This window comes from Oncorhynchus masou, chromosome 8 (assembly GCF_036934945.1).
Source record: "Oncorhynchus masou masou isolate Uvic2021 chromosome 8, UVic_Omas_1.1, whole genome shotgun sequence".
Classification (NCBI taxonomy): domain Eukaryota; kingdom Metazoa; phylum Chordata; class Actinopteri; order Salmoniformes; family Salmonidae; genus Oncorhynchus; species Oncorhynchus masou.
In genome coordinates this window covers 46,130,443-46,156,585 of record NC_088219.1, presented here as the reverse complement: position 1 = coordinate 46,156,585, position 26,143 = coordinate 46,130,443, and the positions used below count along the sequence as shown (strand labels likewise).

General features: G+C 41.9%; 1 protein-coding gene across 1 annotated transcript; it reads left to right on the top strand.

The window, feature by feature from the left end:
- The first annotated feature begins 1,663 nt into the window (after nucleotides 1-1,663).
- Nucleotides 1,664-25,282, top strand: LOC135544746 (serine/threonine-protein phosphatase 2A catalytic subunit beta isoform-like). Its single transcript, XM_064972609.1, has 7 exons — nucleotides 1,664-2,037; nucleotides 18,375-18,584; nucleotides 19,147-19,320; nucleotides 21,191-21,280; nucleotides 21,771-21,932; nucleotides 22,730-22,848; nucleotides 24,454-25,282. Exons 1-7 carry the CDS (start codon nucleotides 1,936-1,938, stop codon nucleotides 24,524-24,526), a joined length of 930 nt encoding a protein of 309 aa, XP_064828681.1. The 5' UTR covers nucleotides 1,664-1,935; the 3' UTR covers nucleotides 24,527-25,282.
- Nucleotides 25,283-26,143: the final 861 nt, after the last annotated feature.

Sequence of the window (26,143 nt, the reverse complement as noted above, 5' to 3'; positions counted from 1 at the left end):
ACAGCTGCAACATCGAGAGCATGGTTGCATCACTGCCTGGTACGGCAATTGCTCGGCCTCCGACTGCAAGGCACTACAGAGGGTAATGCGTACTGCCCAATACATCACTGGGGCTAAGCTGCCTGCAATCCAGGACCTCTACACCAGGCGATGTCAGAGGAAGGCCCTAAAAATTGTCAAAGACCCCAGCCATCCCAGTCATAAACTGTTCTCTCTACTACCGCATGGCAAGTGTTACGGGAGTGCCAAGTCTAGGACAAAAAGTATTCTCAACAGTTTTTACCCCCAAGCCATAAGACTCCTGAACAGGTAATCAAATTGCTTCCCGGAATATTTGTATTGTGTGCCCTCCCAACCCTTCTTTTACGCTGCTACTCTCTGTTTATCATATATGCACATTTACTTTAACTATACATTCATGTGCATATGTACATACTACCTCAATTTGCCCCGACCAACCAGTGCGCCCACACATTGGCTAACCGGGCTATCTGCATTGTGTCCCACCACCCACTCTTTACGCTACTGCTACTCTCTGTTCATCATATATGCATAGTCACTTTAACCATATCTACATGTACATACTACCTCAATCAGCCTGACTAACCAGTGTTTGTATGTAGCCTTGCTACTTTTATAGCTTCGCTACTGTTTTTCACTGTCTTTTTACTGTTGTTTTTATTTCTTTACTTACCTTTCTTTGCACTATTGGTTAGAGCCTGTAAGTAAGCATTTCACTGTAAGGTCTACTACCTGTTGTATTCGGCGCATGTGGCAAATAAACTTTGATTTGAATCAAGGCGCCCTCCCCGAAAAGGTTTATTGACCCACAGTCCCACACGGTGACATGCAAATGAGTGAAACCGATTGCACAAATGCCACCATTCTGGAATTTATATATATTTTTTTGTGCAGGCGCCCCATGCCGACCCTGGCAAGATACCGCCCTGGATGGCTTCCCATGCCGCCCCTGGCAAGATACCGCCCTGGATGGCTTCCCATGCCGCCCCTGGCAAGATACCGCCCTGGATGGCTTCCCATGCCGCCCCTGGCAAGATACCGCCCTGGATGGCTTCCCATGCCGCCCCTGGCAAGATACCGCCCTGGATGGCTTCCCATGTCGCCCCTGGCAAGATACCGCCCTGGATGGCTTCCCATGCCGCCCCTTGCAAGATACCGCCCTGGATGGCTGCCCATGTCGCCTGTCTAAATCCGCCACTTCCAACAGGTGATATATGTTTCAGCAAGATTGGATTTTTTTTGTATTAACAGCAATGATTGACTCTACTCAATGGATGGAATGTAAGTCACAGAAAATAAAGGTTGTGTTGGCAGCTGCAGAGGTATTTGGGGGTGCGAGACTTGACATAAGAAGGAAGCGTTACAGTGTGTTTAGCAGTGATGTCCCATCCTTTCAGGCTGTTGGACTGAACTAGGACTAAATACATTTAAATTGCGGAGTAGGGTATTTATTATTATTATATCATTTAATTTTTTGTGAGTGTGGTGTTATATGGTAGGGTATTTGTTGTATTATATATATTTTTAAAACTAATTAAGCAAAGTATAAGGGAGTTATACTCCAGTCTAGTAGATGGCGGTAATACAACATTATTGGATGCCAACTGCCGTTAAACCTCATCAATGAAGAAAACGTCGATCAGAGTGGCCATTATACAGCGAGTTTCCTTTGTAGGGGGCGACAGGGAAATAACAGTGCCGTCCCACACGGTGTATACAAATACCAGGAAGATTAACTAGCTTTGTATTGAGGATATCGGTACCGACAATAATCAGTGATTAGCTCGTTGATGATAGAGAGCTGCGCATCGTTAAGTTAGCTACAACGCCATCCATAGATCCGGTTGACGTTATTTCATTACTTCACCATATCCACCAGTTAGCTAAAAACAGCACATCTGATCAGTTTTCAAAATGGACGATAAAGTCTTTACGATGGAATTAGACCAATGGGTCGAGCAACTGAATGAATGCAAGCAACTGTCGGAGAATCAAGTGAGAACGCTCTGCGAAAAGGTAAGGACATCCAACTGAGTGCGTTTCTTCAACGCTAGCTTCTCACCGACAATTTGTATGTCAGATAGCTCTCCCTGACCGAAGTGCAGTCCAAACACTAAGACACACCCTATCCCCTCAGCCCTCAAATGAAGTGGACACTTCTGATGACGTTTCATGACGTCTGACGAGTGTACAGTTGCAGGGCGAGGGAGGAGGGATTTTTAAATGGACCGAAGAAATGTGTCACTAGTTCATCCCGCGATGGTTGTGTTTTCAGCCACCGGTGGTGCTTTATATGCGCTACAGTCAATTACGAGTGCATGTCTACTTATATTAGCTATATAATTATTAATATATGCCTACTGTATGATAACTAACAAATGAGTTAGCTAACTGACGTTAGTCTGCCTGTCTGGAACTTCAGAAGGAACATTTCCAAATATGTGCTTTTTACGAGATGTGTTTGTGTAGTCATGTGCATTTAGTAGCACAATTTCTAATTATTTGCATTTGTTTTTACTTACAATTGTGTGTAGACTCCTATTAATGTTGTTTTTAAGTTATGTCAGGTGTTTCTTAGCGGTTGCGCAATTGTCACAAATTGTATTACGGGGAATTTCAGGCCCCGGAGTGAACATAATTGTACACTCTCAAACTCAACTAAAAACGAGGGCTGTGGAGCTTACATGGCAAACTTCCCTTGCTTGGCTAATCATTTGTACCGCCCTCCAAGATGGTGATGGGGATTCCCCCAAGGGAATAAGTCAAGGGTAAGTGGACGAGGGTATGTCTTTTATGAGTTTGAACCGCAGCTCGAGTCTGTAATATCTACATGTTTCAAGCAGACCACAATAGTCCCTGTACTCAAGAAAGCGAAGGTAACCTGCCTAACCTATTTCTAAAATTATCAGCTGAAATTGTTGCAACCTCTGTTACTAGCCTGTTCAACCTCTTTTGTATCGTCTGAGATCCCCAAAGATTGGAATGCTGCCGCGGTCATCACCCTCTTCAAAGGGGGATACACTCTAGACCCAAACTGCTACAGACCTATATCTATCCTTCCCTGCCTTTCTAAGGTCTTCAAAGGCCAAGTTAACAAACAGATCACTGACCAGTTCGAATCCCACTGTACCTTCTCCGCTATGCAATATGGTTTCCGAGCTGGTCATGGGTGCACCTCAGCCACACTTAAGGTCTTAAACGATATCATAACCGCCATCGATAAGAGACAATACTGTGCAGCTGTATTCATCGACCTGGCCAAGGCTTTCGACTCTGTCAATCATCACATTCTTATCGGCAGACTCAACATTCTTGGTTTCTCAAATGACTGCCTCGCCTGGTTCACCAACTACTTCTCTGATACAGTTCAGTGTGTCAAATCGGAGGGCCTGTTGTCCGGACCTCTGGAGGTCTGGGCGTGCCACAGGGTTCAATTCTCGGGCTGACTCTTTTCTCTGTATACATCAAATGATGTCGCTCTTGCTGCTGGTGATTCTCTGATCCACCTCTACGCAGACGACACCATTCTGTATACTTCTGGCCATTCTTTGGATACTGTGTTAATTAACTTCCAGATGAGCTTCAATGCCATACAACTCTCCTTCTGTGGCCTCCAACTGCTCTTAAATGCAAATAAAACTAAATGCATGCTCTTTAACCGATCGCTGCCCGCACCTTCCCACCTGTCCAGCATCACTACTCTGGACGGTTCTGACTTAGAATAGGTTGACAACTACAAATAACTAGGTGTCTGGTTAGAGTGTAAACTCTCCTTCCAGACTCATATTAAGCATCTCCAATCCAAAATTAAATCTAGAATTGGCTTCCTATTTTGCAACAAAGCATCCTTCACTCATGCTGACAAACATACCCTCTTAAAACTGACTATCCTGCTGATCTTTGACTTCGGCAATGTCATTTACAAAATAGCCTCCAACACTCTACTCAGCAAACTGGATGCAGTCTATCACCGTGTCATCCGTTTTGTCACAACTCCATATACTACCCTTCACTGCGACCTGTATGCTCTCGTTGGCTGGCCCTCGCTTTGTATTCGTCGCCAAAACCTCTGGCTCCAGGTCATCTACAAGTCTTTGTTAGGTAAAGCCCCGCCCTATCTCAGCTTACTGGTCACCATAGCAGCACCCACCCGTAGCACACGCTCCAGCAGGTATATTTCACTGGTCGCCCCCAAAGCCAATTCTTCCTTTGGCTGCCTCTCCTTCCAGTTCTCTGCTGCCAATGACTGGAACGAATTGCAAAAATCACTGAAGCTGGAGACTCATATCTCCCTCACTAACTTTAACCTCCTAAGGATGATGTGAATTTTCGCAGCTTTTTGTAAAAAAATCGCGCAACATTTCAACATCCTGCTACTCATGCCAGGAATATAGTATATGCATATAAGTATGTGTGTATAGAAAACACTCTGAAGTCTCTCTAAAACTGGTTAAATCGTGTCTGTGGCTATAACAGAACGTGTTTAGGAGTAAAAATCCCAGGGAAAACTGTTCACCAAAAACACAAAAAAAATATTCATCCGCCAGTCAATGCTTTGTTTAAGACGACAGAAAAAAAACGAGGATCCCATTACAATGCCTACAGCTTCCACACGATGGCGCCTGTACTGGCATTTTATTCGTCCTTTATCCTTGGTTGGATGACGTATAGGCAAGTCCTGTCTTGAGCCGCACTGCAGGATGTTATGAAAGTGTAAACATGGAGGATGATTTCAAGACTATCGAATACAGATCGCCCCGTGATCAATTTGATAGATTATTAACGTTTATTAATACCTAAAGTTGGTTCAGAAAAGTAGTTTGAAGTGATTTGTAAAAGTTTATAGGCAACTTTTGTAATTTTAAAAAGTGGTGTTGTGTCTTGTAAATGGGAATTTTCCTGGATCAGACCAGCCTTCATGAAATGACATTTTGGGTATACAATGACGGATTTAATCGGGAAAAAGACCCAATTGTGATGTTTATGGGACATATAGGAGTGCCAACAGAGAAGCTCGTCAAAGGTAATGAATGTTTTATATTTTATTTCTGCGTTTTGTGTAGTGCCGGCTACCGCAAAATCTGTTGTTTAGGTGATGTCCTGGTATTTTGGGGGCTGCATGCTATCAGATAATAGCTTATCATGCTTTCGCCGAAAAGCATTTTACAAATCTGACTTGGTGGCTAGATTCACAACGAGTGCAGCTTTAATTCAGTACATTGCATGTGTGTTTTAATGAAAGTTTGAGTTTTATCGAAAACTATAGGTGGCGCTCTGAAATTTCCCCTGATTGATGTTCCTGCATTGGAACTATATTCTGTGTCATCCTTAAGAGGTTTTAAGCACCAGCTGTCAGCAGCTCACAGATCACTGCACCTGTACCAAGCCCATCCAACTATCTCATCCCCATACTGTTATTTTTTTTCTCCTTTGCACCCCAGTATCTCTACTTGCACATTCATCACTCCAGTTTTTAAATTGTAATTATTTCGCCACTATGACCTTTTTATTGTCTTACCTCCCTTACCTTACCTCATTTGCACACGCTGTACATAGACATTTTTTTCTATTGTGATATTGACTATTTGTTTGTTTATCCCATGTGTAACTCTGTCTTGTGTTGCACTGCTTTTCTTTATCTTGGCCAGGTCGCAGTTGTATATGAGAACTTGTTCTCAACTAGCCTGCCTGGTTTAATAAAGGTGAAATAAAATGTAAAAAAATAAATGACTACAGCCCCTAGCACTCACGTCGTTAGCTAAGAAGTTGGCTCACATCAACACCACCATCCCTCAAACCCTTGCCTCGACCCACTCCAATTTGCAATACCCCCCCAGAATGCTGTTCAAATCAAACTTTGTCATATGTACCAAATACAACATGTGTAGACCTTACTGTGAAATGCTTACTTACAAGCCTTTAACCAACAGTGCAGTTCAAGGAAGAGTTACCAAAATATTTACCAAATAAACTAAAGTAACAATAAAATAACAATAAGGCTATATACAGGTGTACCGGTATCGAGTCAATGAATCCATGCACATTGACTACAGCTCAGCGGTCGACACCATAGTGCCCACAAAGCTCATCACTTTGCCCTGGGACTAAATACCTCCCTCTGCAACTGGATCCCGGACTTCCTGACGGGCCGCCCCTAGGTGGTAAGAGTTGGCAACCACATCTGCCACGCTGATCCTCAACGCGGGGGTGCGTGCTTAGTTCCCTCCTGTACCTACTGTTCACCCAAGACTGCGTGGCCAAGCACGACTCGAACACAATCAAGTTTGCTGACAACACAGGTAGGCCTGATCATCGACAATGATGAGACAGCCTATAGGGAGGAAGTCTGAGACCTGGCAGTGTGGTGACCGGACAACAACCTCTCCCTCAACGTGAACAAGACAAAGGAGCTGGACTACAGGAAAAGGAGGGCTTAACACGCCCCCATTCACATCAACGGGGCGGGTCGAGAGTTTCAAACTCCTTGGTGTCCACATCACCAACAAACTATCATGGTCCAAAAACACCAAGACAGTCGTGAAGAGGGCACGACAACACCTTTTCCCCCTCAGGAGACTTAAAAATTTTGGCATGGGTCCCCAGATCCTAAAAAGTTCCACAGCGGCACCGCTGAGAGCATCCTCACCGGTTCCATCACCGCCTGGTATGGCAACTGCTCGGTATCCAACCTTAAAATGCTACAGAGGGCAGTGCATACGGCCCAGTACATCGCTGGGGTCAAGCTTCCTGCCATCCAGGACCTATATACTAGGCGGAGTCATTATTATTATTTTGTGTTGCGTTTATTTTTTTGTTTATTTTGTAAATATTTTCTTAACCAACAATGCCGTTCAAGAATGAGTTAAGGGCTTGTAAGGTCTGTAGACCTTAACTTTTCATGTTATTTGGCACATGTGATATACAATTTGATTTGATAACTATGGGTGTGTTCTTAAATTCAATCTGGAGTGCTGGAGTGCGCTCTGGTCGTTTGTATATTCATCAGTTATTCTGCGCTCTGGCACACTCAGATGAGAGCGCTCTATATTTTTTTAATGTAACCTTTTATTTAACTAGGCAAGTCCGTTAAAAAAAATCTTATTCTTACCCCGGCCAAACCTGGATGACACTGGGCCAATTGTGCGCCACCATATGGGACCAATCACGACCGAGATACAGCCTACAAGCCAGAGTGACTTTATGAACGCACCCTGTTTCCATTACTGGGCGTTACCGGTTAGTTTAGCTATCCAAAACGCCAACATAGTATCGCCCAGAGCAGGTTAGTTTAATAATCGATTTGGGGGAAAAATGTATCTTATAAATGTCCGTGTCCAGTTGCAGGTGATTCTACAAAAATCTTCCATGTTGTGCAGGTCTTTGTTTTGGGCGAACTGTGTGGCACTGTCGTCCACTTCTACACGTGTCTGCGTTACATAAAACGACTAGTTCCTGCAAAGATGCTGTGAAATGCTAGATGTGCGGCAGCTTAGATGGCAAGTTGCCCGAGGTGCCTCCTCACGCAGTGCAAATAGGGTGACCACATTTAAAATACCCAAATGCGGATAACGGGATGATTTTGTGGGACATTCATGGAACAGTGTATCCAACATGAATACATTTTTTGGGCACAAGTTCTTGAAATTTTCCACGTTGACTGACCTTCATGTCTTAAAAGTAATGATGGACTGTCGTTTCTCTTTGCTTATTTGAGCTGTTCTTGTCATAATATGGACTTGGTCTTTTACCAAATAGGGCTGTTTTCTGTATACCTCCATTAACTTGTCACAAAATGACTGATTTGCTTCAATGTATTAAGAAGGAAATAAATTCCACAAATTAACTTTTAACAAGGCACACCTGTTAAATGAAATGCATTCCAGGTGACTACCTCATGAAGCTGCTTGAGAGAATGCCTTGACAGCTTTGCACAGTATTGGCAAAGGGTGCTACTTTGAAAAATATTAAATATATTTTGATTTGTTAAACACTTTTTTGGGGGTTACATGATTCCATATGTGTTATTTTCATAGTTTTGATGTCTTCACTGTTCAACAATGTAGAAAATATATATATACATTTTTTTTTACCTTGAATGAGTAGGTGGCAACTTTTGGCTGGTACTGTACATATTCAAAAATGTATCAAAATGTTGACCAGAGGACAATGTTCAGAAATTATTTCAAAACCAACACAAAGGAGGCCATTGGATTGGCAAAGATTCTTACTATTCAGACAATTTCAAAATATAGATCACCTCTCCCAACACAATTTAGTAGAGACCAGGCCTGACACAAAATGTAGAAATAGTACTTTGACAACAATTTTAGAGAATGCAACAAGTATTAGATAAACACAACTGTTCCGAGACTAATTTTAAACGTACACATTTGCTGATAAGATTTGTAGTAAAAATGAATGTCACGCAAGTGTTTGCATTTAGTCAACAACATGTCATGGAAGTTGCTGAAGCGTGTTGCTCAGAGGCAGAACAACAGATTTTTACCTTGTCAGCTTGTGGATTAGATCCAGCAGCCTTTCGGTTACTGGCCCAAAACTCCTACCTGCCAGGCTACCTGCATCCCCTGTTAGGCAAAAAAAGCTTAAGCTAGCCTATTTCACACGGGTCACTTTAGTGTTTGCATTTAGCCAACAACGTGTCATGGAACTTCTGGAAGCACGGCCCCATCCATCAAAGGGGCACAGAACACGTAGAGCACCCAAAAGAGGTTTCTACACATCTCCCACTTTTTGCCCTTCAGATTACGTTGCCTTAATGTTCTAGGAAGGTCATGACATTATCAATCCATTTCGTTGGGGTTGGTCGTGGTTACGTAACGTGTTTGCTGGGTATTTGGAAAAGGAAACATTTCTGGTTGGTCTCGGAATGTAAAACCGTTAGGAAGGGAAATTATTAAAACGGGATTAAGTGAAGTAGCAGCAAATATTTTTATTTCACCTTTATTTAACCAGGTAGGCAAGTTGAGAACAAGTTCTCATTTACAATTGCGTCCTGGCAAATATGTTGAATGAGCAACTAATGAGCAAGTTTGTCAATCCTTTAGGCTTATACCTTTCTTGCCTGGCGACTCACCCTGAAATTAATTCCGTTGCTCAATCGATCGCTACATGCATTCATTGTGGAAAGAAACATCACTTGGCCGACGCGATGTGGTTGGGTTGCCAGGCAAATATCTTTCAGCCTAATGTGTATTTTACTTTAGTTTTGTAGCTCTTTTTTTAGAAGCATGCTTTTTGTAATTAATTGTCTTCACCTAGTTTACCTGGAATTTAGCCCGAAAGGATTTGACAAATGTGAAATGTCCAAACTGCATCTCCATGCCAGTCATTTGATTGTTTGACCTGAATCAGTTTCATGGAATATGCATTTAGATCTTGAATTACTGTGTTTGTGAACGAATTAGAGCAGGTGTTAACTATTAGCCTTGTATTTTTTGAGGACTATTCAGCTTCAGCTAACCACCTTAAAATCTTGTTAGAAATGAACAGTAACATTATAGGTCTACTATGATCTGATATTGTATTCTGTTATGTAAAATACAAATTAATCATTGTGATCTTGCAACTTTACTAAACAAGCACCATTGCGAGGAGTGATGAATTTTATATTTATTCTAATAATAATAAGTGTTGAGTGACTATTAGGCGTAGATAACAGATCTTGATGCAATGATGTTAACCTTATCAGTCCTGAGACCCCAGCAAAAATCTGCTTTTAATTTGTCTGCATGTCCAGCCCTCACATTTAGCCTTAAAATGAAGTGTTTTACCATTTTTCTTTTCAGGACAGTAGAAGTAAAACACAAAACAATTTGACATAAACAGTTACATTCATGAGTTTTATTTTTTGTAATAATGACAATTACAATAATACTGAATGGACACATATTTTAACATAATACATCAATAAAATCAGCCTCAAATAAATAATGAAATATGTTTTTAATTTGGTTTAAATAAGGCAAAAACAAAGTTTTGGAGAAGAAAGTAAAAGTGCAATATGTGTCATGTAAGAAAGATAACGTTTCAGTACCTTGCACAGAACATGAGAAGATATGAAAGCTGGTGGTTCCTTTTAACATGAGTCTTCAATATTCCCCGTTAAGTTTTAGGTTGTAGTTATTATAGGAATTATGAATTATGATGTGTTAACTATTTCTCTCTATACCATTTGTATTTCATATACCTTTGAATATTGGATGTTCTTATAGGCACTATAGTATTGCCAGTGTAACAGTATAGCTTCCGTCCCTCTCCTCGCCCCTACCTGGGCTCGAACCAGGGACACATCGACAACAGCCACCCTCAAAGCATCGTTACCCATCGCTCCACAAAAGCCGCGGCCCTTGCAGAGCAAGGGGAATAACCACTTCAAGGTCTCTGAGCGAGTGACGTCACCGATGGAAAGCTAGTAGCGCGCACCCCGCTAACTAGCTAGCCTTTTCACAACGGTTACACCAGCCTAATCTCGGGAGTTGATAGGCTTGAAGTCAAACAGCTCCATGCTTGAAGCACAGTGAAGAGCTGTTTGAATGAATGCTTATAAGCCTGCTGCTGCCCACCACTGCTCAGTTAGACTGCTCTATCAAATAGGTCATTAGGTTTTGGTCAAAACCGAAAACTATCATTTTGAAAACAAAACGTTTATTTTTTCAGTGAAATACGGAACCGTTCCGTATTTTATCTAATGGGTGGCATCACTAAGTCTAAATATTGCTGGTACATTGCAGAACCTTCAATGTTATGTCATTATTATGTACAATTCTGGCAAATTAATTACGGCCTTTGTTAGGAAGAAATGGTCTTCACACAGTTCACAACGAGCCAGGCGGCCCAAACTGCTGCATATACCCTGCCTCTTTGCACGGAACACCAGAGAAGTGAAACCCTTTCCCTAGTTAAAATAAATTCATGTTAGCAAGGAAATATTAACTAAATATGCAGATTTACAAATATATACTTGTGTATTGATGTTTTAAAAAAAAAAAAGGCAATTATGTTTATGGTTAGGTACACATTGGTGCAACGCCAATGCTTTTTTTGAATGCGCTTGTTAAATCACACAGCGAAGTCGGCTGTGATTCAATGATAAATTAACAGGCACCACATTGATTATATGCAACGCAGGACAAGCTAGATAAACTGGTAATATCATCAATCATGTGTAGTTAACTAGTGATTATGTTCAGATTGATAGTTTTTTACAAGTTTAATGCTAGCTAGCAACTTAACAGGTAGTCAGCTTGCCACGCAGTCTCCTCGTGGAGTGCAATGCATCGCCCACAATCGGTGTCCAAAAATGCAGATTACTAATTGTTAAGAGAACTTGAAATCGGCCCTGATTTAATCTGTCACCATGTCCTGGGATTTCCAATGATCTACTTCAATCCAGCCCGCAAATGTATATATTTTTTTATGTATTAAATATTATATTTGAGTTACGGTTTTGAGAGGGGGTATAGGAAATGGGTATGTTCCTTGATACAGTTGGTAAAGCTGACGACTTCTCCGAGTTGAGACAAACTGGCTGGGCGACTTAGCTTTCGGTGCGAACATATTGGGGCATCTGAACGATCTGAATGTTAAACTGCAGGGAAATGGTGTTTTTGTGCATGAACGGTATTCCAATGTGGAAGCATTCAAGGCCAAACTAACTTGTTGTTATCCAGACAAATGAACAGCCGGTCTCACTCATTTTCCAACATTGCCTGAACTGAACGCGCCCACATTGCAGTGCCGCACTGAGACATACAGTAGCACTTTAATCGAGCTGCATGCTGAGTTTCCCCCCCACTTCACCAAGATGGAGACCTGAGCTGGAGCTTGTATCATGCCCCCTGTCTTTCGACAGTGAGAAAGCACCACCAGCCACACACCACAATTGGAGGTCATCGACAGCCAACGTGACAGTGCTTTGAAGGAGAAGTACAAAACAGCAACAATAGACCAGTTCTACGGCTCACTGAATGAAACAAAGTTTCCAAACGTTAAAAAGCACAAAGGATGTTTTTTTTATTCGGGTCCCCATATGTGTGTTGTTCTCAGTCATGAATTACAATCCCGTCATTGGTCAAATTTAACAAATGACCACTTGTCAGCTGTTCAAAGAATCTCTACATCAAAGATGACACCAGACTTTGATGCCCTTGCCAAGAGATGTGACCAGACCCATTGTTCACATTAAGACTTGAATAACCGTGACTGGGGTAGGCAAGAATTATGCCTTTTCATGGTGATTGTTATGCAGTGAGAATTCGGGCTCCAGTTCGGACTCTACAGACGTTTTTGTGTAAAAGTCCCTGTCTCACAAACTGCACTTGCTCAGCCCCCGTTAATCATGCAGACTAATGGTTGGTATCTACGGATGCAGAAAAAATGGACAAATCTAAGTGTACAACTATTTAAAGTCTGTAGCTCAAACACACTATGTTTAAAAGGGGTTGGAAGTCCAAAATGCGCCAGCTATACGGTGGGACTCACTGGGTTAAAGAAGTTGAACAAGCTTGTGGTGCTGAAGGATAGCTCTGCACATTTGACCAGTTCAGGAACAAACAACAATATGCCCATGACTACGTGATATAGCTATTTATAGACTATAGCCTAATATAAATGTAAATATCATTGCACTGTTTGCGAGGAGAGCTTTATTGCGAGTAGGCATTTCATTGTATTGTGTAGCTTCAAACTTGACCACATTTTGTTACATTTACAGCCTTATTCTAAAATGTATTAAATTGTTTGTTTTCATCAATCTACACAAAGTACCCCATAATGACAAGACAAAAACAACTTTTTAGATTTCTTTGCAAAAAAACCTGAATTGATATTTACATGAGGATTCAGAATATTTACTCAGTACTTTGTTGAAACACATTTGGCAGTGATTACAGCCTCAAGTCTTCTTGGGTATGATGCTACAAGCTTGGCACACCTGTATTTGGGGAGTTTCTCCCTTTCTCTGCAGATCCTCTCAAGCTCTTTAAGGTTAGATGGGGAGCATCGCTGCATAGTTATTTTCAGGTCTCTCCTGTGTCTGGCTGGGCCACTCAAGGACATTCAGAGACTTGTCCCGAAGCCACTCCTGCATTGTCTTGGCTGTGTGCTTTAGGGTCATTGTCCTGTTGGAAGGTCAACCTCGGCGCATTCTGAGGTTCTGAGCACTCTGAAGCAGGTTTTTCATCAAGGATCTCTCTGTACTTTGCTCCATTCATCTTTTCTTCGATCCTGACTCCTCCCGCTGAAAAACATCCCCACAGCATGATGCTGCCACCACTATTCTTCACCATGGGGATGGTGCCAGGTTTCTTCCAGATGTGACTCTTGGCATTCAGGCCATAGAGTTCAATCTTGGATTTATCAGACCAGAGAATGTTGTTTCTTATGGTCTGAGAGTCTTTAGGTGCCTTTTGGCAAACTCCAAGCGGGCTGTCATGTGCCTTTTACTGAAGATTGGCTTCCGTCTGGCCACTCTATCATAAATGCCTGATTGGCGGAGTGCTGCGGAGATGGTTGCCCTTCTGGAAGTTTCTCCCTTCTCCACAGAGGAACTCAGGAGCTCTGTTAAAGTGACCATTGGGTTCTTGGTCAGCTCACTGACCAAGGCCCTTCTCCCCTGATTGCTCAGTTTGGCCGGGCGGCCAGCTCTAGGAACAGTCTTGGTGGTTCCAAACTTCTTATATTTAAGAATGATGGAGGCCACTGTGTTCTTGGGGACCTTCAATGCTACAAAAAAAGATATGGAACAACACATCTGCCACACTGATCCTCAGCACGGGGGCCCTTCAGGGGTGCGTGCTCAGTCCCCTCCAGTGTACTCCTTGTTCACACATGACTGCACGGCCAGGCACGACTCCAACACCATCATTTAAGTTTGCCGATGACACAACGGTGGTAGGCCTGATCAACAATGACAAGACCGCATATAGGTAAGAGGTCAGAGACCTGGCCAACAACAACCTTTCCCTCAACGTAATCAAGAAAAGGAGAACTGAGCACACCCCATTCTCATTGACAGGGCTGTAGTGGAGCAGGTTGAGAGCTTCAAGTTCCTTGGTTTCCACATCACCACATCACCAAGAAACTATGGTCCAAGCACACCAAGACAGCCATGAGGAGGGCATGACAAAACCTATTCCCCTCAGGAGACTGAAAAGATTTGGCATGGGTCCTCAGATCCTCAAAACGTTCTACAGATGCACCATCGAGAGCATTCTGACTGTTTGCATCACTGCCTGGTATGCTCGGCCTTCGACCGCAAGGCGCTACAGAGAGTAGTGCGTACTTCCCAGTACATCACTGGGGACAAGGTTCCTGCCATCCAGGACCACTATACCAGGCGGTGTCAGAGGAAGGCCCTAAAAATTGTCAAAGACCCCAGCCACCCCAGTCCTAGACTGTTCTCTCTACTACCGCACGTCAAGCGGTACCGGAGTGCCAAGTCTAGATCAAAGAGGCTTCTAAACAGCTTCTACCCCCAAGCCATAAGACTACTGAACATCTAATCAAATGGCTTTTTGCATTACCCCCCTCTTTTATGCTGCTGGTACTGTTATTGTCTATGCATAAGTCACTTTAATAACTCTAACCACGTGTATATTACCTCAATTACCTTGACTTACTGGCGCCCACGCACATTGACTCTACCCCTGTATATAGCCTCACTATTGTTATTTTACTGCTGCTCTTTAATTATTTGTTACTTTTACTTTTCTTTATTTTGTATTTTTCTTAACTGCATTGTTGTTTAACTTCTTGCGTCGAGCAATCCCGTATCCGGGAGCGTAATCATAGCCTCAAGCTCATTAGCATAACGCAACGTTAACTATTCATGAAAATCGCAAATTAAATGAAATATATTCACTCACAAGCTTAGCCTTTTGTTAACACTGTCATCTCAGATTTTCAAAATATGCTTTTCAACCATAGCTCCACAAGCATTTGTGTAAGAGTATTGATAGCTAGCATAGCATTAAGCCTAGCATTCAGCAGGCAACATTTTCACAAAAACAAGAAAAGCATTCAAATAAAATCATTTACCTTTGAAGAACTTCGGATGTTTTCAATGAGGAGACTCTCCGTTAGATAGCAAATGTTCAGTTTTTCCAAAAATATTATTTGTGTAGGAGAAATCACTCCGTTTTGTTCATCACGTTTGGCTAAGAAAAAAACCCTGAAAATTCAGTCATTACAACGCCAAACGTTTTTCCAAATTAACTCCATAATGTCGACAGAAACATGGCAAACGTTGTTTAGAATCAATCTTCAAGGTGTTTTTCACATATCTATTCGATGATAAATCATTCGTAGCAGTTGGGTTTCTCCTGAAGCAAATGGAAAAATGCACACAGCTGGAGATTACACAATAATTTCGACAGAGTACACCAAGCGGGCACCTGGTAAATGTAGTCTCTTATGGTCAATCTTCCAATGATATGCCTACAAATACGTCACAATGCTGCAGACACCTTGGGGAAACGACAGTGTAGGCTCATTCCTGGCGCATTCACAGCCATATAAGGAGACATTGGAACACAGCGCCTTCAAAATCTGGGCCATTTCCTGTTTGAAATTTCATCTTGGTTTCGCCTGTAGCATCAGTACTGTGGCACTCACAGATAATATCTTTGCAGTTTTGGAAACGTCAGTGTTTTCTTTCCAAAGCTGTCAATTATATGCATAGTCGAGCATCTTTTCATGACAAAATATCTTGTTTTAAAACGGGAACGTTTTTTTAATCCAAAAATTAAGAGCGCCCCCTATATCGAAGAAGTTAAGGGCTTGTATATTCCGCTTTAGGCTTAATTTGAGCTTCAAGAGTTATATTATTCTACACTATTTTTCTTACAAAGAATGCAAATGTTACAATTATGTATCCATGAGAAATTAAACACAATGGGAAGTATAAGTTCTGACAGTTTCATTATTCTTGATTAAACGAAATACAAAAATTCTGATTAAAAATCAAGGACAGCTTCACCAGACACCGTAACTAAAGTTGGTCGTGTGCAGTAGATCATCTCCTGGGTGTCAACCAACAGGAGCATAAGGCAGAATCTGCGAAGGCCAGCAGCAGTAGGCAGAGGGAGGAAGAGTGTCGAACATCTTCTGGTTGGGGGAAATTAATCTCTGGCTCCCTCTTCAGTAATTTGTGTGTTAATTTTTGGACAAACTCTCATTGTCTCCATGGTGATAATGGAGCAGCTTTCATTGCATATGGTGCGTTGATCTAGGAAGCTACGGTATCCTTGCAGTCAAAAGAATGAATATCGGACTTGTGCTTTTTTCTTTTTTTTAGGTGGGGGGGGGTCAGCTTCATATTGTGAAAGATTGTTGATTCCATCAATGTAATTCTCTGCATCATTTCCAATCCCCCATTTTGTTTTTTTTGGTAAATATATATATTTCCATATACAGTGGGGAGAGCAAGTATTTGATAAACTGCCAATTTTGCAGGTTTTCCTACTTACAGAGCATGTAGAGGTCTGTAATTTCTTATCATATGTACACTTCAACTGTGAGAGATGGAATCTAATACAAAAATCCAGAAAATCACATTGTATGATTTTTAAGTAATTAGTTTACATTTTATTGTATTACATAAGTAATTGATACATCAGAAAAGCAGAACTTAATATTTGGTACAGAAACCTTTGTTTGCAATTACAGAGATCCTACGTTTCCTGTAGTTTTTGACCAGGTTTGCACACACTGCAGCAGGGATTTTGGCCCACTCCTCCATACAGACCTTCTCCAGTTCCTTCAGATTTCGGGGCTGTCGCTGGGCAATACAGACTTTCAGCTCCCTCCAAAGATGTTCTATTGGGTTCAGGTCTGTAGACTGGCTAGGCCACTCCAGGACCTTAAGATGCTTCTTACGGAGCGACTCCTTAGTTGCCCTGGCTGTGTGTTTCAGGTCGTTGTCATGCTGGAAGACCCAGCCACGACCCATCTTCAATGCTCTTACTGAGGGAAGGAGGTTGTTGGCCAAGATCTTGCGATGCATGGTCCCAACCATCCTCCCCACTGCGGTGCAGTCGTCCTGTCCCCTTTGCAGAAAAGCATCCCCAAAGAATGATGTTTCCACCTCCATGCTTCACGGTTGGGATGGTATTCTTGGGGTTGTACTCCTCCTTCTTCCTCCAAACACGGCGAGTGGAGTTTAGACGAAAAAGCTCTATTTTTGTCTCATCAGACCACATGACCTTCTCCCATTCCTCCTCTGGATCATCCAGATGGTCATTGGCAAACTTCAGACGGGCCTGGACATGCGCTGGCTTGAGCAGGGGGACCTTGCGTGTGCTGCAGGATTTTAATCCATGACGGCATAGTGTGTTACTAATGGTTTTCTTAGAGACTGTGGTCCCAGCTCTCTTCATGTCATTGAGCAGGTCCTGCCGTGTAGTTCTGGGCTGATCCCTCACCTTCCTCATGATCATTGATGCCCCACGAGGTGAGATCTTGCATGGAGCCCCAAACCGAGGGTGATTGACCGTCATCTTGAACTTCTTCCATTTTCTAATAATTGCGCCAACAGTTGTTGCCTTCTCACCAAGCTGCTTGCCTATTGTCTCGTAGCCCATCCCAGCCTTGTGCCGGTCTACAATTTATCCCTGATTTCCTTACACCCTCTCTGGTCTTGGCCATTGTGGAGAGGTTGGAGTCTGTTTGTTTGAGTGTGTGGACCAGTGTCTTTTCTACAGGTAACAAGAATACAGGTAATGAGTGGAGAACAGGAGGGCTTCTTAAAGAAAAACTAACAGGTCTGTGAGAGCTGGAATTCTTACTGGTTGGTAGGTGATCAAATACTTATGTCATGCAATAAAATGCAAATTAATTTCTTAAAAATCATACAATGTGATTTTCTGGATTCTTGTTTTAGATTCCATCTCTCACAGTTGAAGTGTACCTATGATAAAAATTACAGACCTCTACATGGTTTGTAAGTAGGAAACACTGCCGATTTTGCAGGTTATCAAATACTTGTTCTCCCCACTGTATAATATATAAAAAGATATGCGAAGAAAATATATATATATACATACATACATACATACACACACACACACACACACACACACGACAAGACGAGGACAAAGGGCGTCTGACTGCTATGTCATCTTGGATGTCGTTAGTAATGTAAGAAATAAAAATACATTAAAGAAGTAATACATTAATAAACAAAATACTGTCAAGTTTCCTAAGAGAAAGAAGTGAGGGAAAACTCTGTCGGGTTACTTGTCTTGCAGCCTTTCATTCACCCTCTTGAATAAATGTTTACATTTGTATACACCAGTCACTGTTTTCTGTAATCCACTTTTTGTTCCCCTCTTCAGGCCAAAGAGATCCTGACCAAGGAGTCCAACGTGCAGGAGGTGCGCTGTCCCGTCACAGTGTGCGGAGATGTGCACGGCCAGTTCCATGACCTCATGGAGCTGTTCAGAATCGGGGGCAGATCGCCCGACACCAACTACCTATTCATGGGGGACTACGTAGACCGAGGCTACTACTCGGTGGAAACAGTCTCGCTGCTTGTCGCACTAAAGGCAAGTGAACTCTGAACTTGAGGAGTGGGCTGAAACCACAGTATTTCGGTTTCTGGTATAAAGTCTGTCTTGCTGTGAGGGGTTGGAACCGGTTCAGTGAACAGGACCAAAAACCGGAAAATTACGTAATTTTTTAGAGGAACCGAAACAACCAGGAGCGAAAGTGTGATTTTTATTTTTTTTCCGCATGGGAACCACTTAATAATGTTATTTTACGTTCCAGGCATTTTTTTCAGTCCCACAAAAAATGCAACAAAGCGCCTATACAAAGCCCTCACTCTGTCACTCAAATAAGTTTCTATCTGCCAGTTAAAAAATCTTTGCCATGTAGGCGACCTGCCCCTCCCCCTCCGAAATATAGTCTCTGGTAGAAAAAAAAGTGTGTGTGTTTTTCCAAATGCGGCGGAGAGTGCATGATTGTAAATGGTTTTGAATACGATGCGGTTTCGTTTTTGCACATGGTGGCACCGTGCTGCTGTCACATTCTTTAATGAAAAATGCCTTTATAATCAATTTTTTTAGGCCTAGAGCTTTTGGAGCTAAACTCTCTCTCGCTCCGCAGGTCCGTTACCCAAAGCGCATCACGATACTGCGGGGGAACCACGAGAGCAGACAGATCACCCAGGTGTATGGCTTCTACGACGAGTGCTTGAGGAAGTACGGCAATGCCAATGTGTGGAAATACTTCACAGACCTCTTCGACTATCTCCCCCTGACGGCCCTTGTCGACGAACAGGTAACACAAGTGCATAAAGTTATTATTATTGTCAAAGACAATGTTATTTTATGTCATTGTGTGCATCCCAAATGGCACCCTTTTTCCTTTATGGTGCACTACTTTTGACCAGGGCCTGATTTTCACCAGGGTCCATAGGGCTGTAGTCAGAAGTTTACATACACTTGTAGGTTGTCATGAAAATGTGTTTTTCAACCACTCCACAAAATACTTGTTAACAAACTATAGTTTTGGCAAGTCGGTTAGGACATCTACTTTGTGCATGACACCAGTAATCTTTCAAACATTTGTTTACAGACAGATTATTTCACTTATAATTCACTATCACAATTCCAGTGGGTCAGAAGTTTACATACACTAAGTTGACTGAACCTTTAAACAGCTTGGAATATTCCAGAAAGGGATGTCATGGCTTTAGAAGCTTCTGATAGGCTAATTGACACCATTTGAGTCAATTGGAGGTGTACCTGTCGATGTATTTCAACACCTACGTTCAAACTCAGTGCCTCTTTGCTTGACATGGGAAAAATCCAAAGAAATTAGCCGAGACCTCAGAAATAAAATAGACCTCCACAAGTCTGGTTCATCCTTGGGAGCAATTTCCAAATGCCTGAAGGTACCACGTTCATCTGTACAAATAATAGTAGGCAAGTATAAACACCATGGGACCACGCAGCCGTCATACCGCTCAGGAAGGAGACAAGTTCTGTCTCCTAGAGATGAACGAACTTTGGTGCGAAAAGTGCAAATCAATCCCAGAACAGCAGCAAAAGACCTTGTGAAGATGCTGGAGGAAACGGGGTACAAAAGTATCTATTTCCACAGTTAAACAAGTCCTATATCGATATAACCTGAAATGCCACTCGGCAAGGAAGAAGCAACTGCTCCAAAACCGCCATAAAAAAGCCAGACTACGATTTGCAACTGCACATGGGGACAAAGATTGCACTTTTTGGAGAAATGTCCTCTGGTCTGATAAAATAAAATGTTTGGCCATAATGACCATTGTTATGTTTGGAGGAAAAAGGGGGACGCTTGCAAGCCAAAGAACACCATCCAATCGTGAAGCACAGGGGTGGCAGCATCATGTTGTGGGGGTGCTTTGCTGCAGGAGGTACTTGTGCACTTAGGAAAATAGATGGCATCATGACGATGGAAAATTATGTGGATATATTGAAGCAACATCTCAAGTCATCAGTCAGGAAATTAAAGCTTGGTTGCAAATGGGTCTTCCAAATGGACAATGACCCCAAGCATACTTCCAAAGTTGTGGCAAAATGGCTTAAGGACAACAAAGTCAAGGTATTGGAGTGGCCATCAGAAATCCCTGACCTCAATCCTATAGAAGATTTGTGGGCAGAACTGACAAAGCGTGTGCGAGCAAGGAGGCCTACAAACCTGAATCAGTTACACCAGCTCTGTCAGGAGGAATGGGCCAAAATTCACCCAATTTATTGTGGGAATCTTGTGGAAGGCTACCTGAAATGTTTGACCCAAGTTAAACAATTTAAATGCAATGCTACCAAATACTAATTGAGTGTATGTAAACTTCTGACCCACTGGGAATGTGATGAAAGAAAGAAACCTGAAATAAATCCTTCTCTCTGCTATTATTCTGACATTTCACATCCTTAAAATAAAGTGGTGAGACTAACTGACCTAAGACGGGGAATTTTTACTAGGATTAAATGTCAGGAATTGTACATAATAGGGTGCAGTGTGGGATATACATTGAATATTATGCATAAGTTCAAAGGAAACCTTCCTAATTATGTTTGTGATTTACATGTAGGCAACAACCCTCTTATCCAAAGTGACTTGTCTCACGTAAAGGTAAATCACGTCTATTCTTTCGTCCTATGCTCTGTAGATCTTCTGCCTGCACGGTGGCCTCTCCCCCTCCATAGACACACTGGATCATATCCGGGCACTGGATCGCCTGCAGGAAGTTCCACACGAGGTCAGTGTTGCCTGACAGAGGACCTAATTAGTCAGCCCTGTCAACCACGCAGACAGTGGGGGTAGGATACTAGCTAGCTGTCAGCACCGAGAGGGGCTGTCAGATGGTATGAAGTCGACTGCATGATGGTGTGGTGGTGTTGACCTACCGCAGTGTAAGAGCCAAGCCTCAGGTTGTGTTCAGCCCCAGGGAGACCTTAACTGGACTTGTCCACGGTGAAATAATCCTTTTTGTTTTCTGTCTGTGTTTTGCTACGTCGTGCCATAATGAACATGGCCCTGGTCTCTTTTCGAGGCTATTCAGGTTCCAATGCATCATTGTCAGTGATGGCTGCAGTCTTATGACAAATATTAGGACCATTTCTCTCCTTTGCAATCCTACTGCCCATTACATATTTAATATGATCTCTGTGTTCAAGCCATCCTCAATAAGGTCAGAATCCCTATGCGGCAATTTATTGAGGGCTGCTTTTCGTGTGTGTGTGTTTCAGGGGCCCATGTGTGACCTGCTGTGGTCAGACCCAGATGACCGTGGGGGCTGGGGCATCTCCCCCCGAGGTGCTGGCTACACCTTTGGCCAGGACATCTCGGAAACCTTCAACCATGCCAACGGTCTTACCCTTGTGTCCCGTGCCCACCAACTTGTCATGGAGGTAACCACAGTTATGCTTTTAGTTTAGGCAGTTAATGTTTATGCTCAGTGTCTTTATATACTTGGTTGGCGTAGTTTTAGTATCAAAGCATGTAGCAATTACAGAGATTCTGGGAGTAAAATGCTTCTGTAGATGGTTTAGAATTTGAATTCTCCCATGGAAGAGAGGACAATTTTTCTAAATGTTTCAAGTCAGATATTGTAGTTCTTTCGTTCTGTACATGGAACCTGAAGGTCTGTTAAGACTGCCCAGAGGGAATTGAATTTGAGATGTCAAAATGAACAGATGTCGCGGTAAGAGCAGATGTAGCCTACACACACATGAGTTAGCTTGCCCTCCCATGTCTTTGTAGATGTTTCAGCTGGAAGCTACTGTGCAAATTTTAGCTGTTTAACAAGGATAAATAATTCGGGAGTCTTGTGTATGCCGTTTTCATTTATAGTATTATCCACTCCCGGCTTTGAGGGAGGAGCTGGCGGCTTTTGTCCAAAATAGAACCCTATCCCACACGTAGTGCACTATTTTTGAACAGGGCTCTCTTTTTAAAATTTGCTGAGGGGAATAGATTGCTATTTGGGATGCATCCTGGGAATTCACCTGGCTCAGAATTCCAGGGCCAGAATGTAGAGTTTGAAATTAAGCTGTGTACTCTATACATATAACTACTTCTTGTAAGGGAAGGGTTTAAGTACTTAAAATACATACATGGCATATTCCCTCAGATCTAACTAATGATTAGAATAAGCAATTTAAGGTTCACTTAACTTTTGATGGTGATGCTGATTTTTGTTTTCCAGGGCTACAACTGGTGTCATGACCGAAACGTTGTCACCATCTTCAGTGCACCAAACTACTGCTATCGCTGTGGCAACCAAGCAGCCATCATGGAACTGGACGATACTCTTAAATACTCTTTGTAAGTGACATTGAGGTTATCCGAGGCTCTAAGGACAGGTGAACTCAGATTAGTGTTTATAACCAGGTTTCCATCCAACCATTTCATACAGATGAATTACCTGATGCATTAAAGTCTCTGCCAGACTGATGGAAACAGGATATGCTTGTCTAAATGTCGACAGACAATTTGTTGGTTCGACACGGGACCTTTTCACATCAAATTTTATTGGTCACATTCACATGGTTAGCAGATGTTATTGTGAGTGTAGTGAAATGCTTGTGCTTCTAGTAACAACAGTGCAGCAATATCTAACAGGTAATATCTAACAATTCCACAACAAATACCTAATGCACACAAATCTAGTAAAGGAATGGGATAAGAATATATACATTCATGGATGAGCAACGTCAGGGCGGCATTTTTGTGTCTGTAAAATGTATAAAGTGAGAAATGGCGGTGGAAATGCATTTTATGTGAAAATATTGGTATAATAACCATCATATTGAAGTAAACTTGATATGTTGTGTGGTCCTCCCACTTCAACTCGGGAAAGCATGCAGTTTATTAGGCCACAGATTAAATAAATTATAATGAACTGCACAGAGTGGTGAAAGTGCATGGTGAGGAGCTTGATATACCGTACTTATTCTGGTGACGTTTATTTATCAATGCATGGCTGCCGTTTGACAAATACATATTGTACATAATCATCTCGTCTAGGTACCTGCACTGTATCTGCCAGCTGTTGGCTATAGTGCACGTGCCAAGACCAGAGTGGACACATTTGTTGTATAATGCAACAGTATTTGTGACACTACATCATTTATTTTTTATTTGCAGTACGTCTACATGCATAGTCCTGTATCCGCAATAAGTCTGTTTGATTTGTGCTAATTTTCCAAAATTCGATGCATTTTTCCATGAATGCTGTGTTCTTTTGCTATCAATGCACATAACAATCAATGCACAAACAACTATCAATGCTGCTGAATTCATAGTTGTTTTATCTCAGCTGTGTAGCATTTATTTTTAGTTCTCAGTGATTATATTATAAATAAAAAAGGTATACAGTGCCTTCAGAAATGATTCACACCCCTGGACTTTTTCCAGATATTGTTGTTACAGCCTGAATGTAGAATGGATTCATTTGAGAGATTTTTGTCACTGGTAGTGTCACACAATAACCCGTAATGTCAAAGTGGAATTAGGTGTTTTGAAATTTGTACAAATTGAATTACAAATGAAAAGCTGAAATGTCTTGAGGCAATAAGTATTCAACCCCTTTTGTTATGGCCTAAATAAGTTCCAGAGTAAAACAAATGTTGCATGGACTCACTGTGTGCAATAATAGTGTGTAACATCATTTTTGAATGACTACCTCATCTCTGTACCCCACACATACAATCATCTGTAAGGTCCCTTTTGTCGAGCATTGAATTTCAAACACAGATTCAACCACAAAGACCAGGGAGGTTTTCCAATGCCTCGCAAAGAAGGGCACCTATTGGTAGATTGGTAAAAAGGCCGGCATTATTGTAATTGTTCTGACATGTTCAAATGTGCCAGTTCTGTAATGGTCTTCATTGGAGTCATCCTAATGTTGTATTTCCTGTCCTCCTCCAGCCTTCAGTTTGACCCTGCACCTCGACGCGGGGAGCCCCATGTCACCCGCCGTACCCCCGACTACTTCTTATAAACACCCACTGGCCTGGTGGTAGAGGAAGAAGACTGCAAGACCGCTACAGCAAGCAACAAACCCCCAAAACCTGTGTGCCAATGACCTGTTAAATCGTGAAAGCACTGACATGGACCAAAATATGCCATATAAGCATTTAGTACATAATACAAATTGCCCTGTGTCTCAGTAATGCAACACAGTGTTCCGTTTGAGCCTTTACTGTAGTTGCCTGCTGTATAATATTGATCGTAATGTTATTTTGTTCATGGGCTCTACACACAGAGAGAAAGCATCCCTATATACAGTATTTCCCATTATTGCGTCTGAGCGCACAGGCACTGCCATTGAGGCAATCTCTATTTTGAAGTGGTCGATTATCTTCACGATTGGCTGATCTCTCCTGATTACCCGGTTGGCCATGATTTCCAACAGGGTCGGGGGGGGGGGGCTGTCCATGCTAAGATGGCCTTTTGGCCACTAGAGGCCTCTCTCTGCAACTGTACATTACTCTGCACGAAAAAAAACTTGCTTACTTTCCCCATCCAAATATCACTGGACATTGATACATTTTCCATTGGCAATGCCTGGAATGTGAATAACGGTATTTTATACAGATGCACAAGCTTACATCCCCAGCCCACTCTTCTTCACCAAACTTCTTCCTACTCTTCCCCTTGGGCTAATCTACCTGTTTATTTTCCTCTGTATATTTGTCATGAAATGATGGCCTCTTTGATGCATTTGAACGAATAAAGTACTTTTAATTGTAAATGACACCAAATTGTTGACTCCCAGGGATATTTTCAATCAAAATGGTCCACTCATACAGTAAATCTGTAGCAAAATGTTTAATAAAGCTTGGGAACCACTGTTTGAGCATTGGGAAGACTAGGCAGAGGTGGAAAAACTACTCAATTGTTATACTTGAGTAAAAGTAAAGATACCTTAATAGAAAATGACTCAAGTAACACAGTAAAATACTACTAAATGAGCTTAAGTACAGTGGTGGAAAAAGTACTCAATTTTCATACTAGAGTTAAAAGTAGAAAGTAAATGCTATACATAAAATTCCTTATATTTAGCAAACCAAATGGCACAATTGACTTTAATTACTTTGACAGCCAAGGGCACACCAACACTCAAACGAAGCATTTATGTTTAGTGAGTCCACCAGATCAGAGGCAGTACGGATGACCATGGACGTTCTCTTGATAAGTGTGTGAATTGGACCTTTTTCCTGTACTGCTAAACATTCAAATTGTAACTGGTACTTTTGGGTGTCAGTGAAAATGAATGGAGTAAAAAGTACATTTTATTTTGGAATGTAGTGAGGTTAAAAGTTGGCAAAAATATTAAAAGTAATGTAGCCACAGAAAATGACTAATACTTTCAAATATTTTTACTTGAGTACTTTACACTACTGACACTAGGGTTGTAGACTGTCCTGACATTGAGCTGTAAAATCCTGGCAATATGGATTTATTTAACAGGTTTATATACTGAACAAAAATATAAACTCAACATGTAAAGTGTTGGTCCCATGTTTCATTAGCTGAAATAAAAGATCCAAGAAATGTTCCATATGCTCAAATTGTGTCTACAAATTTGTTTACATCGCTGTTAGTGAGCATTTCT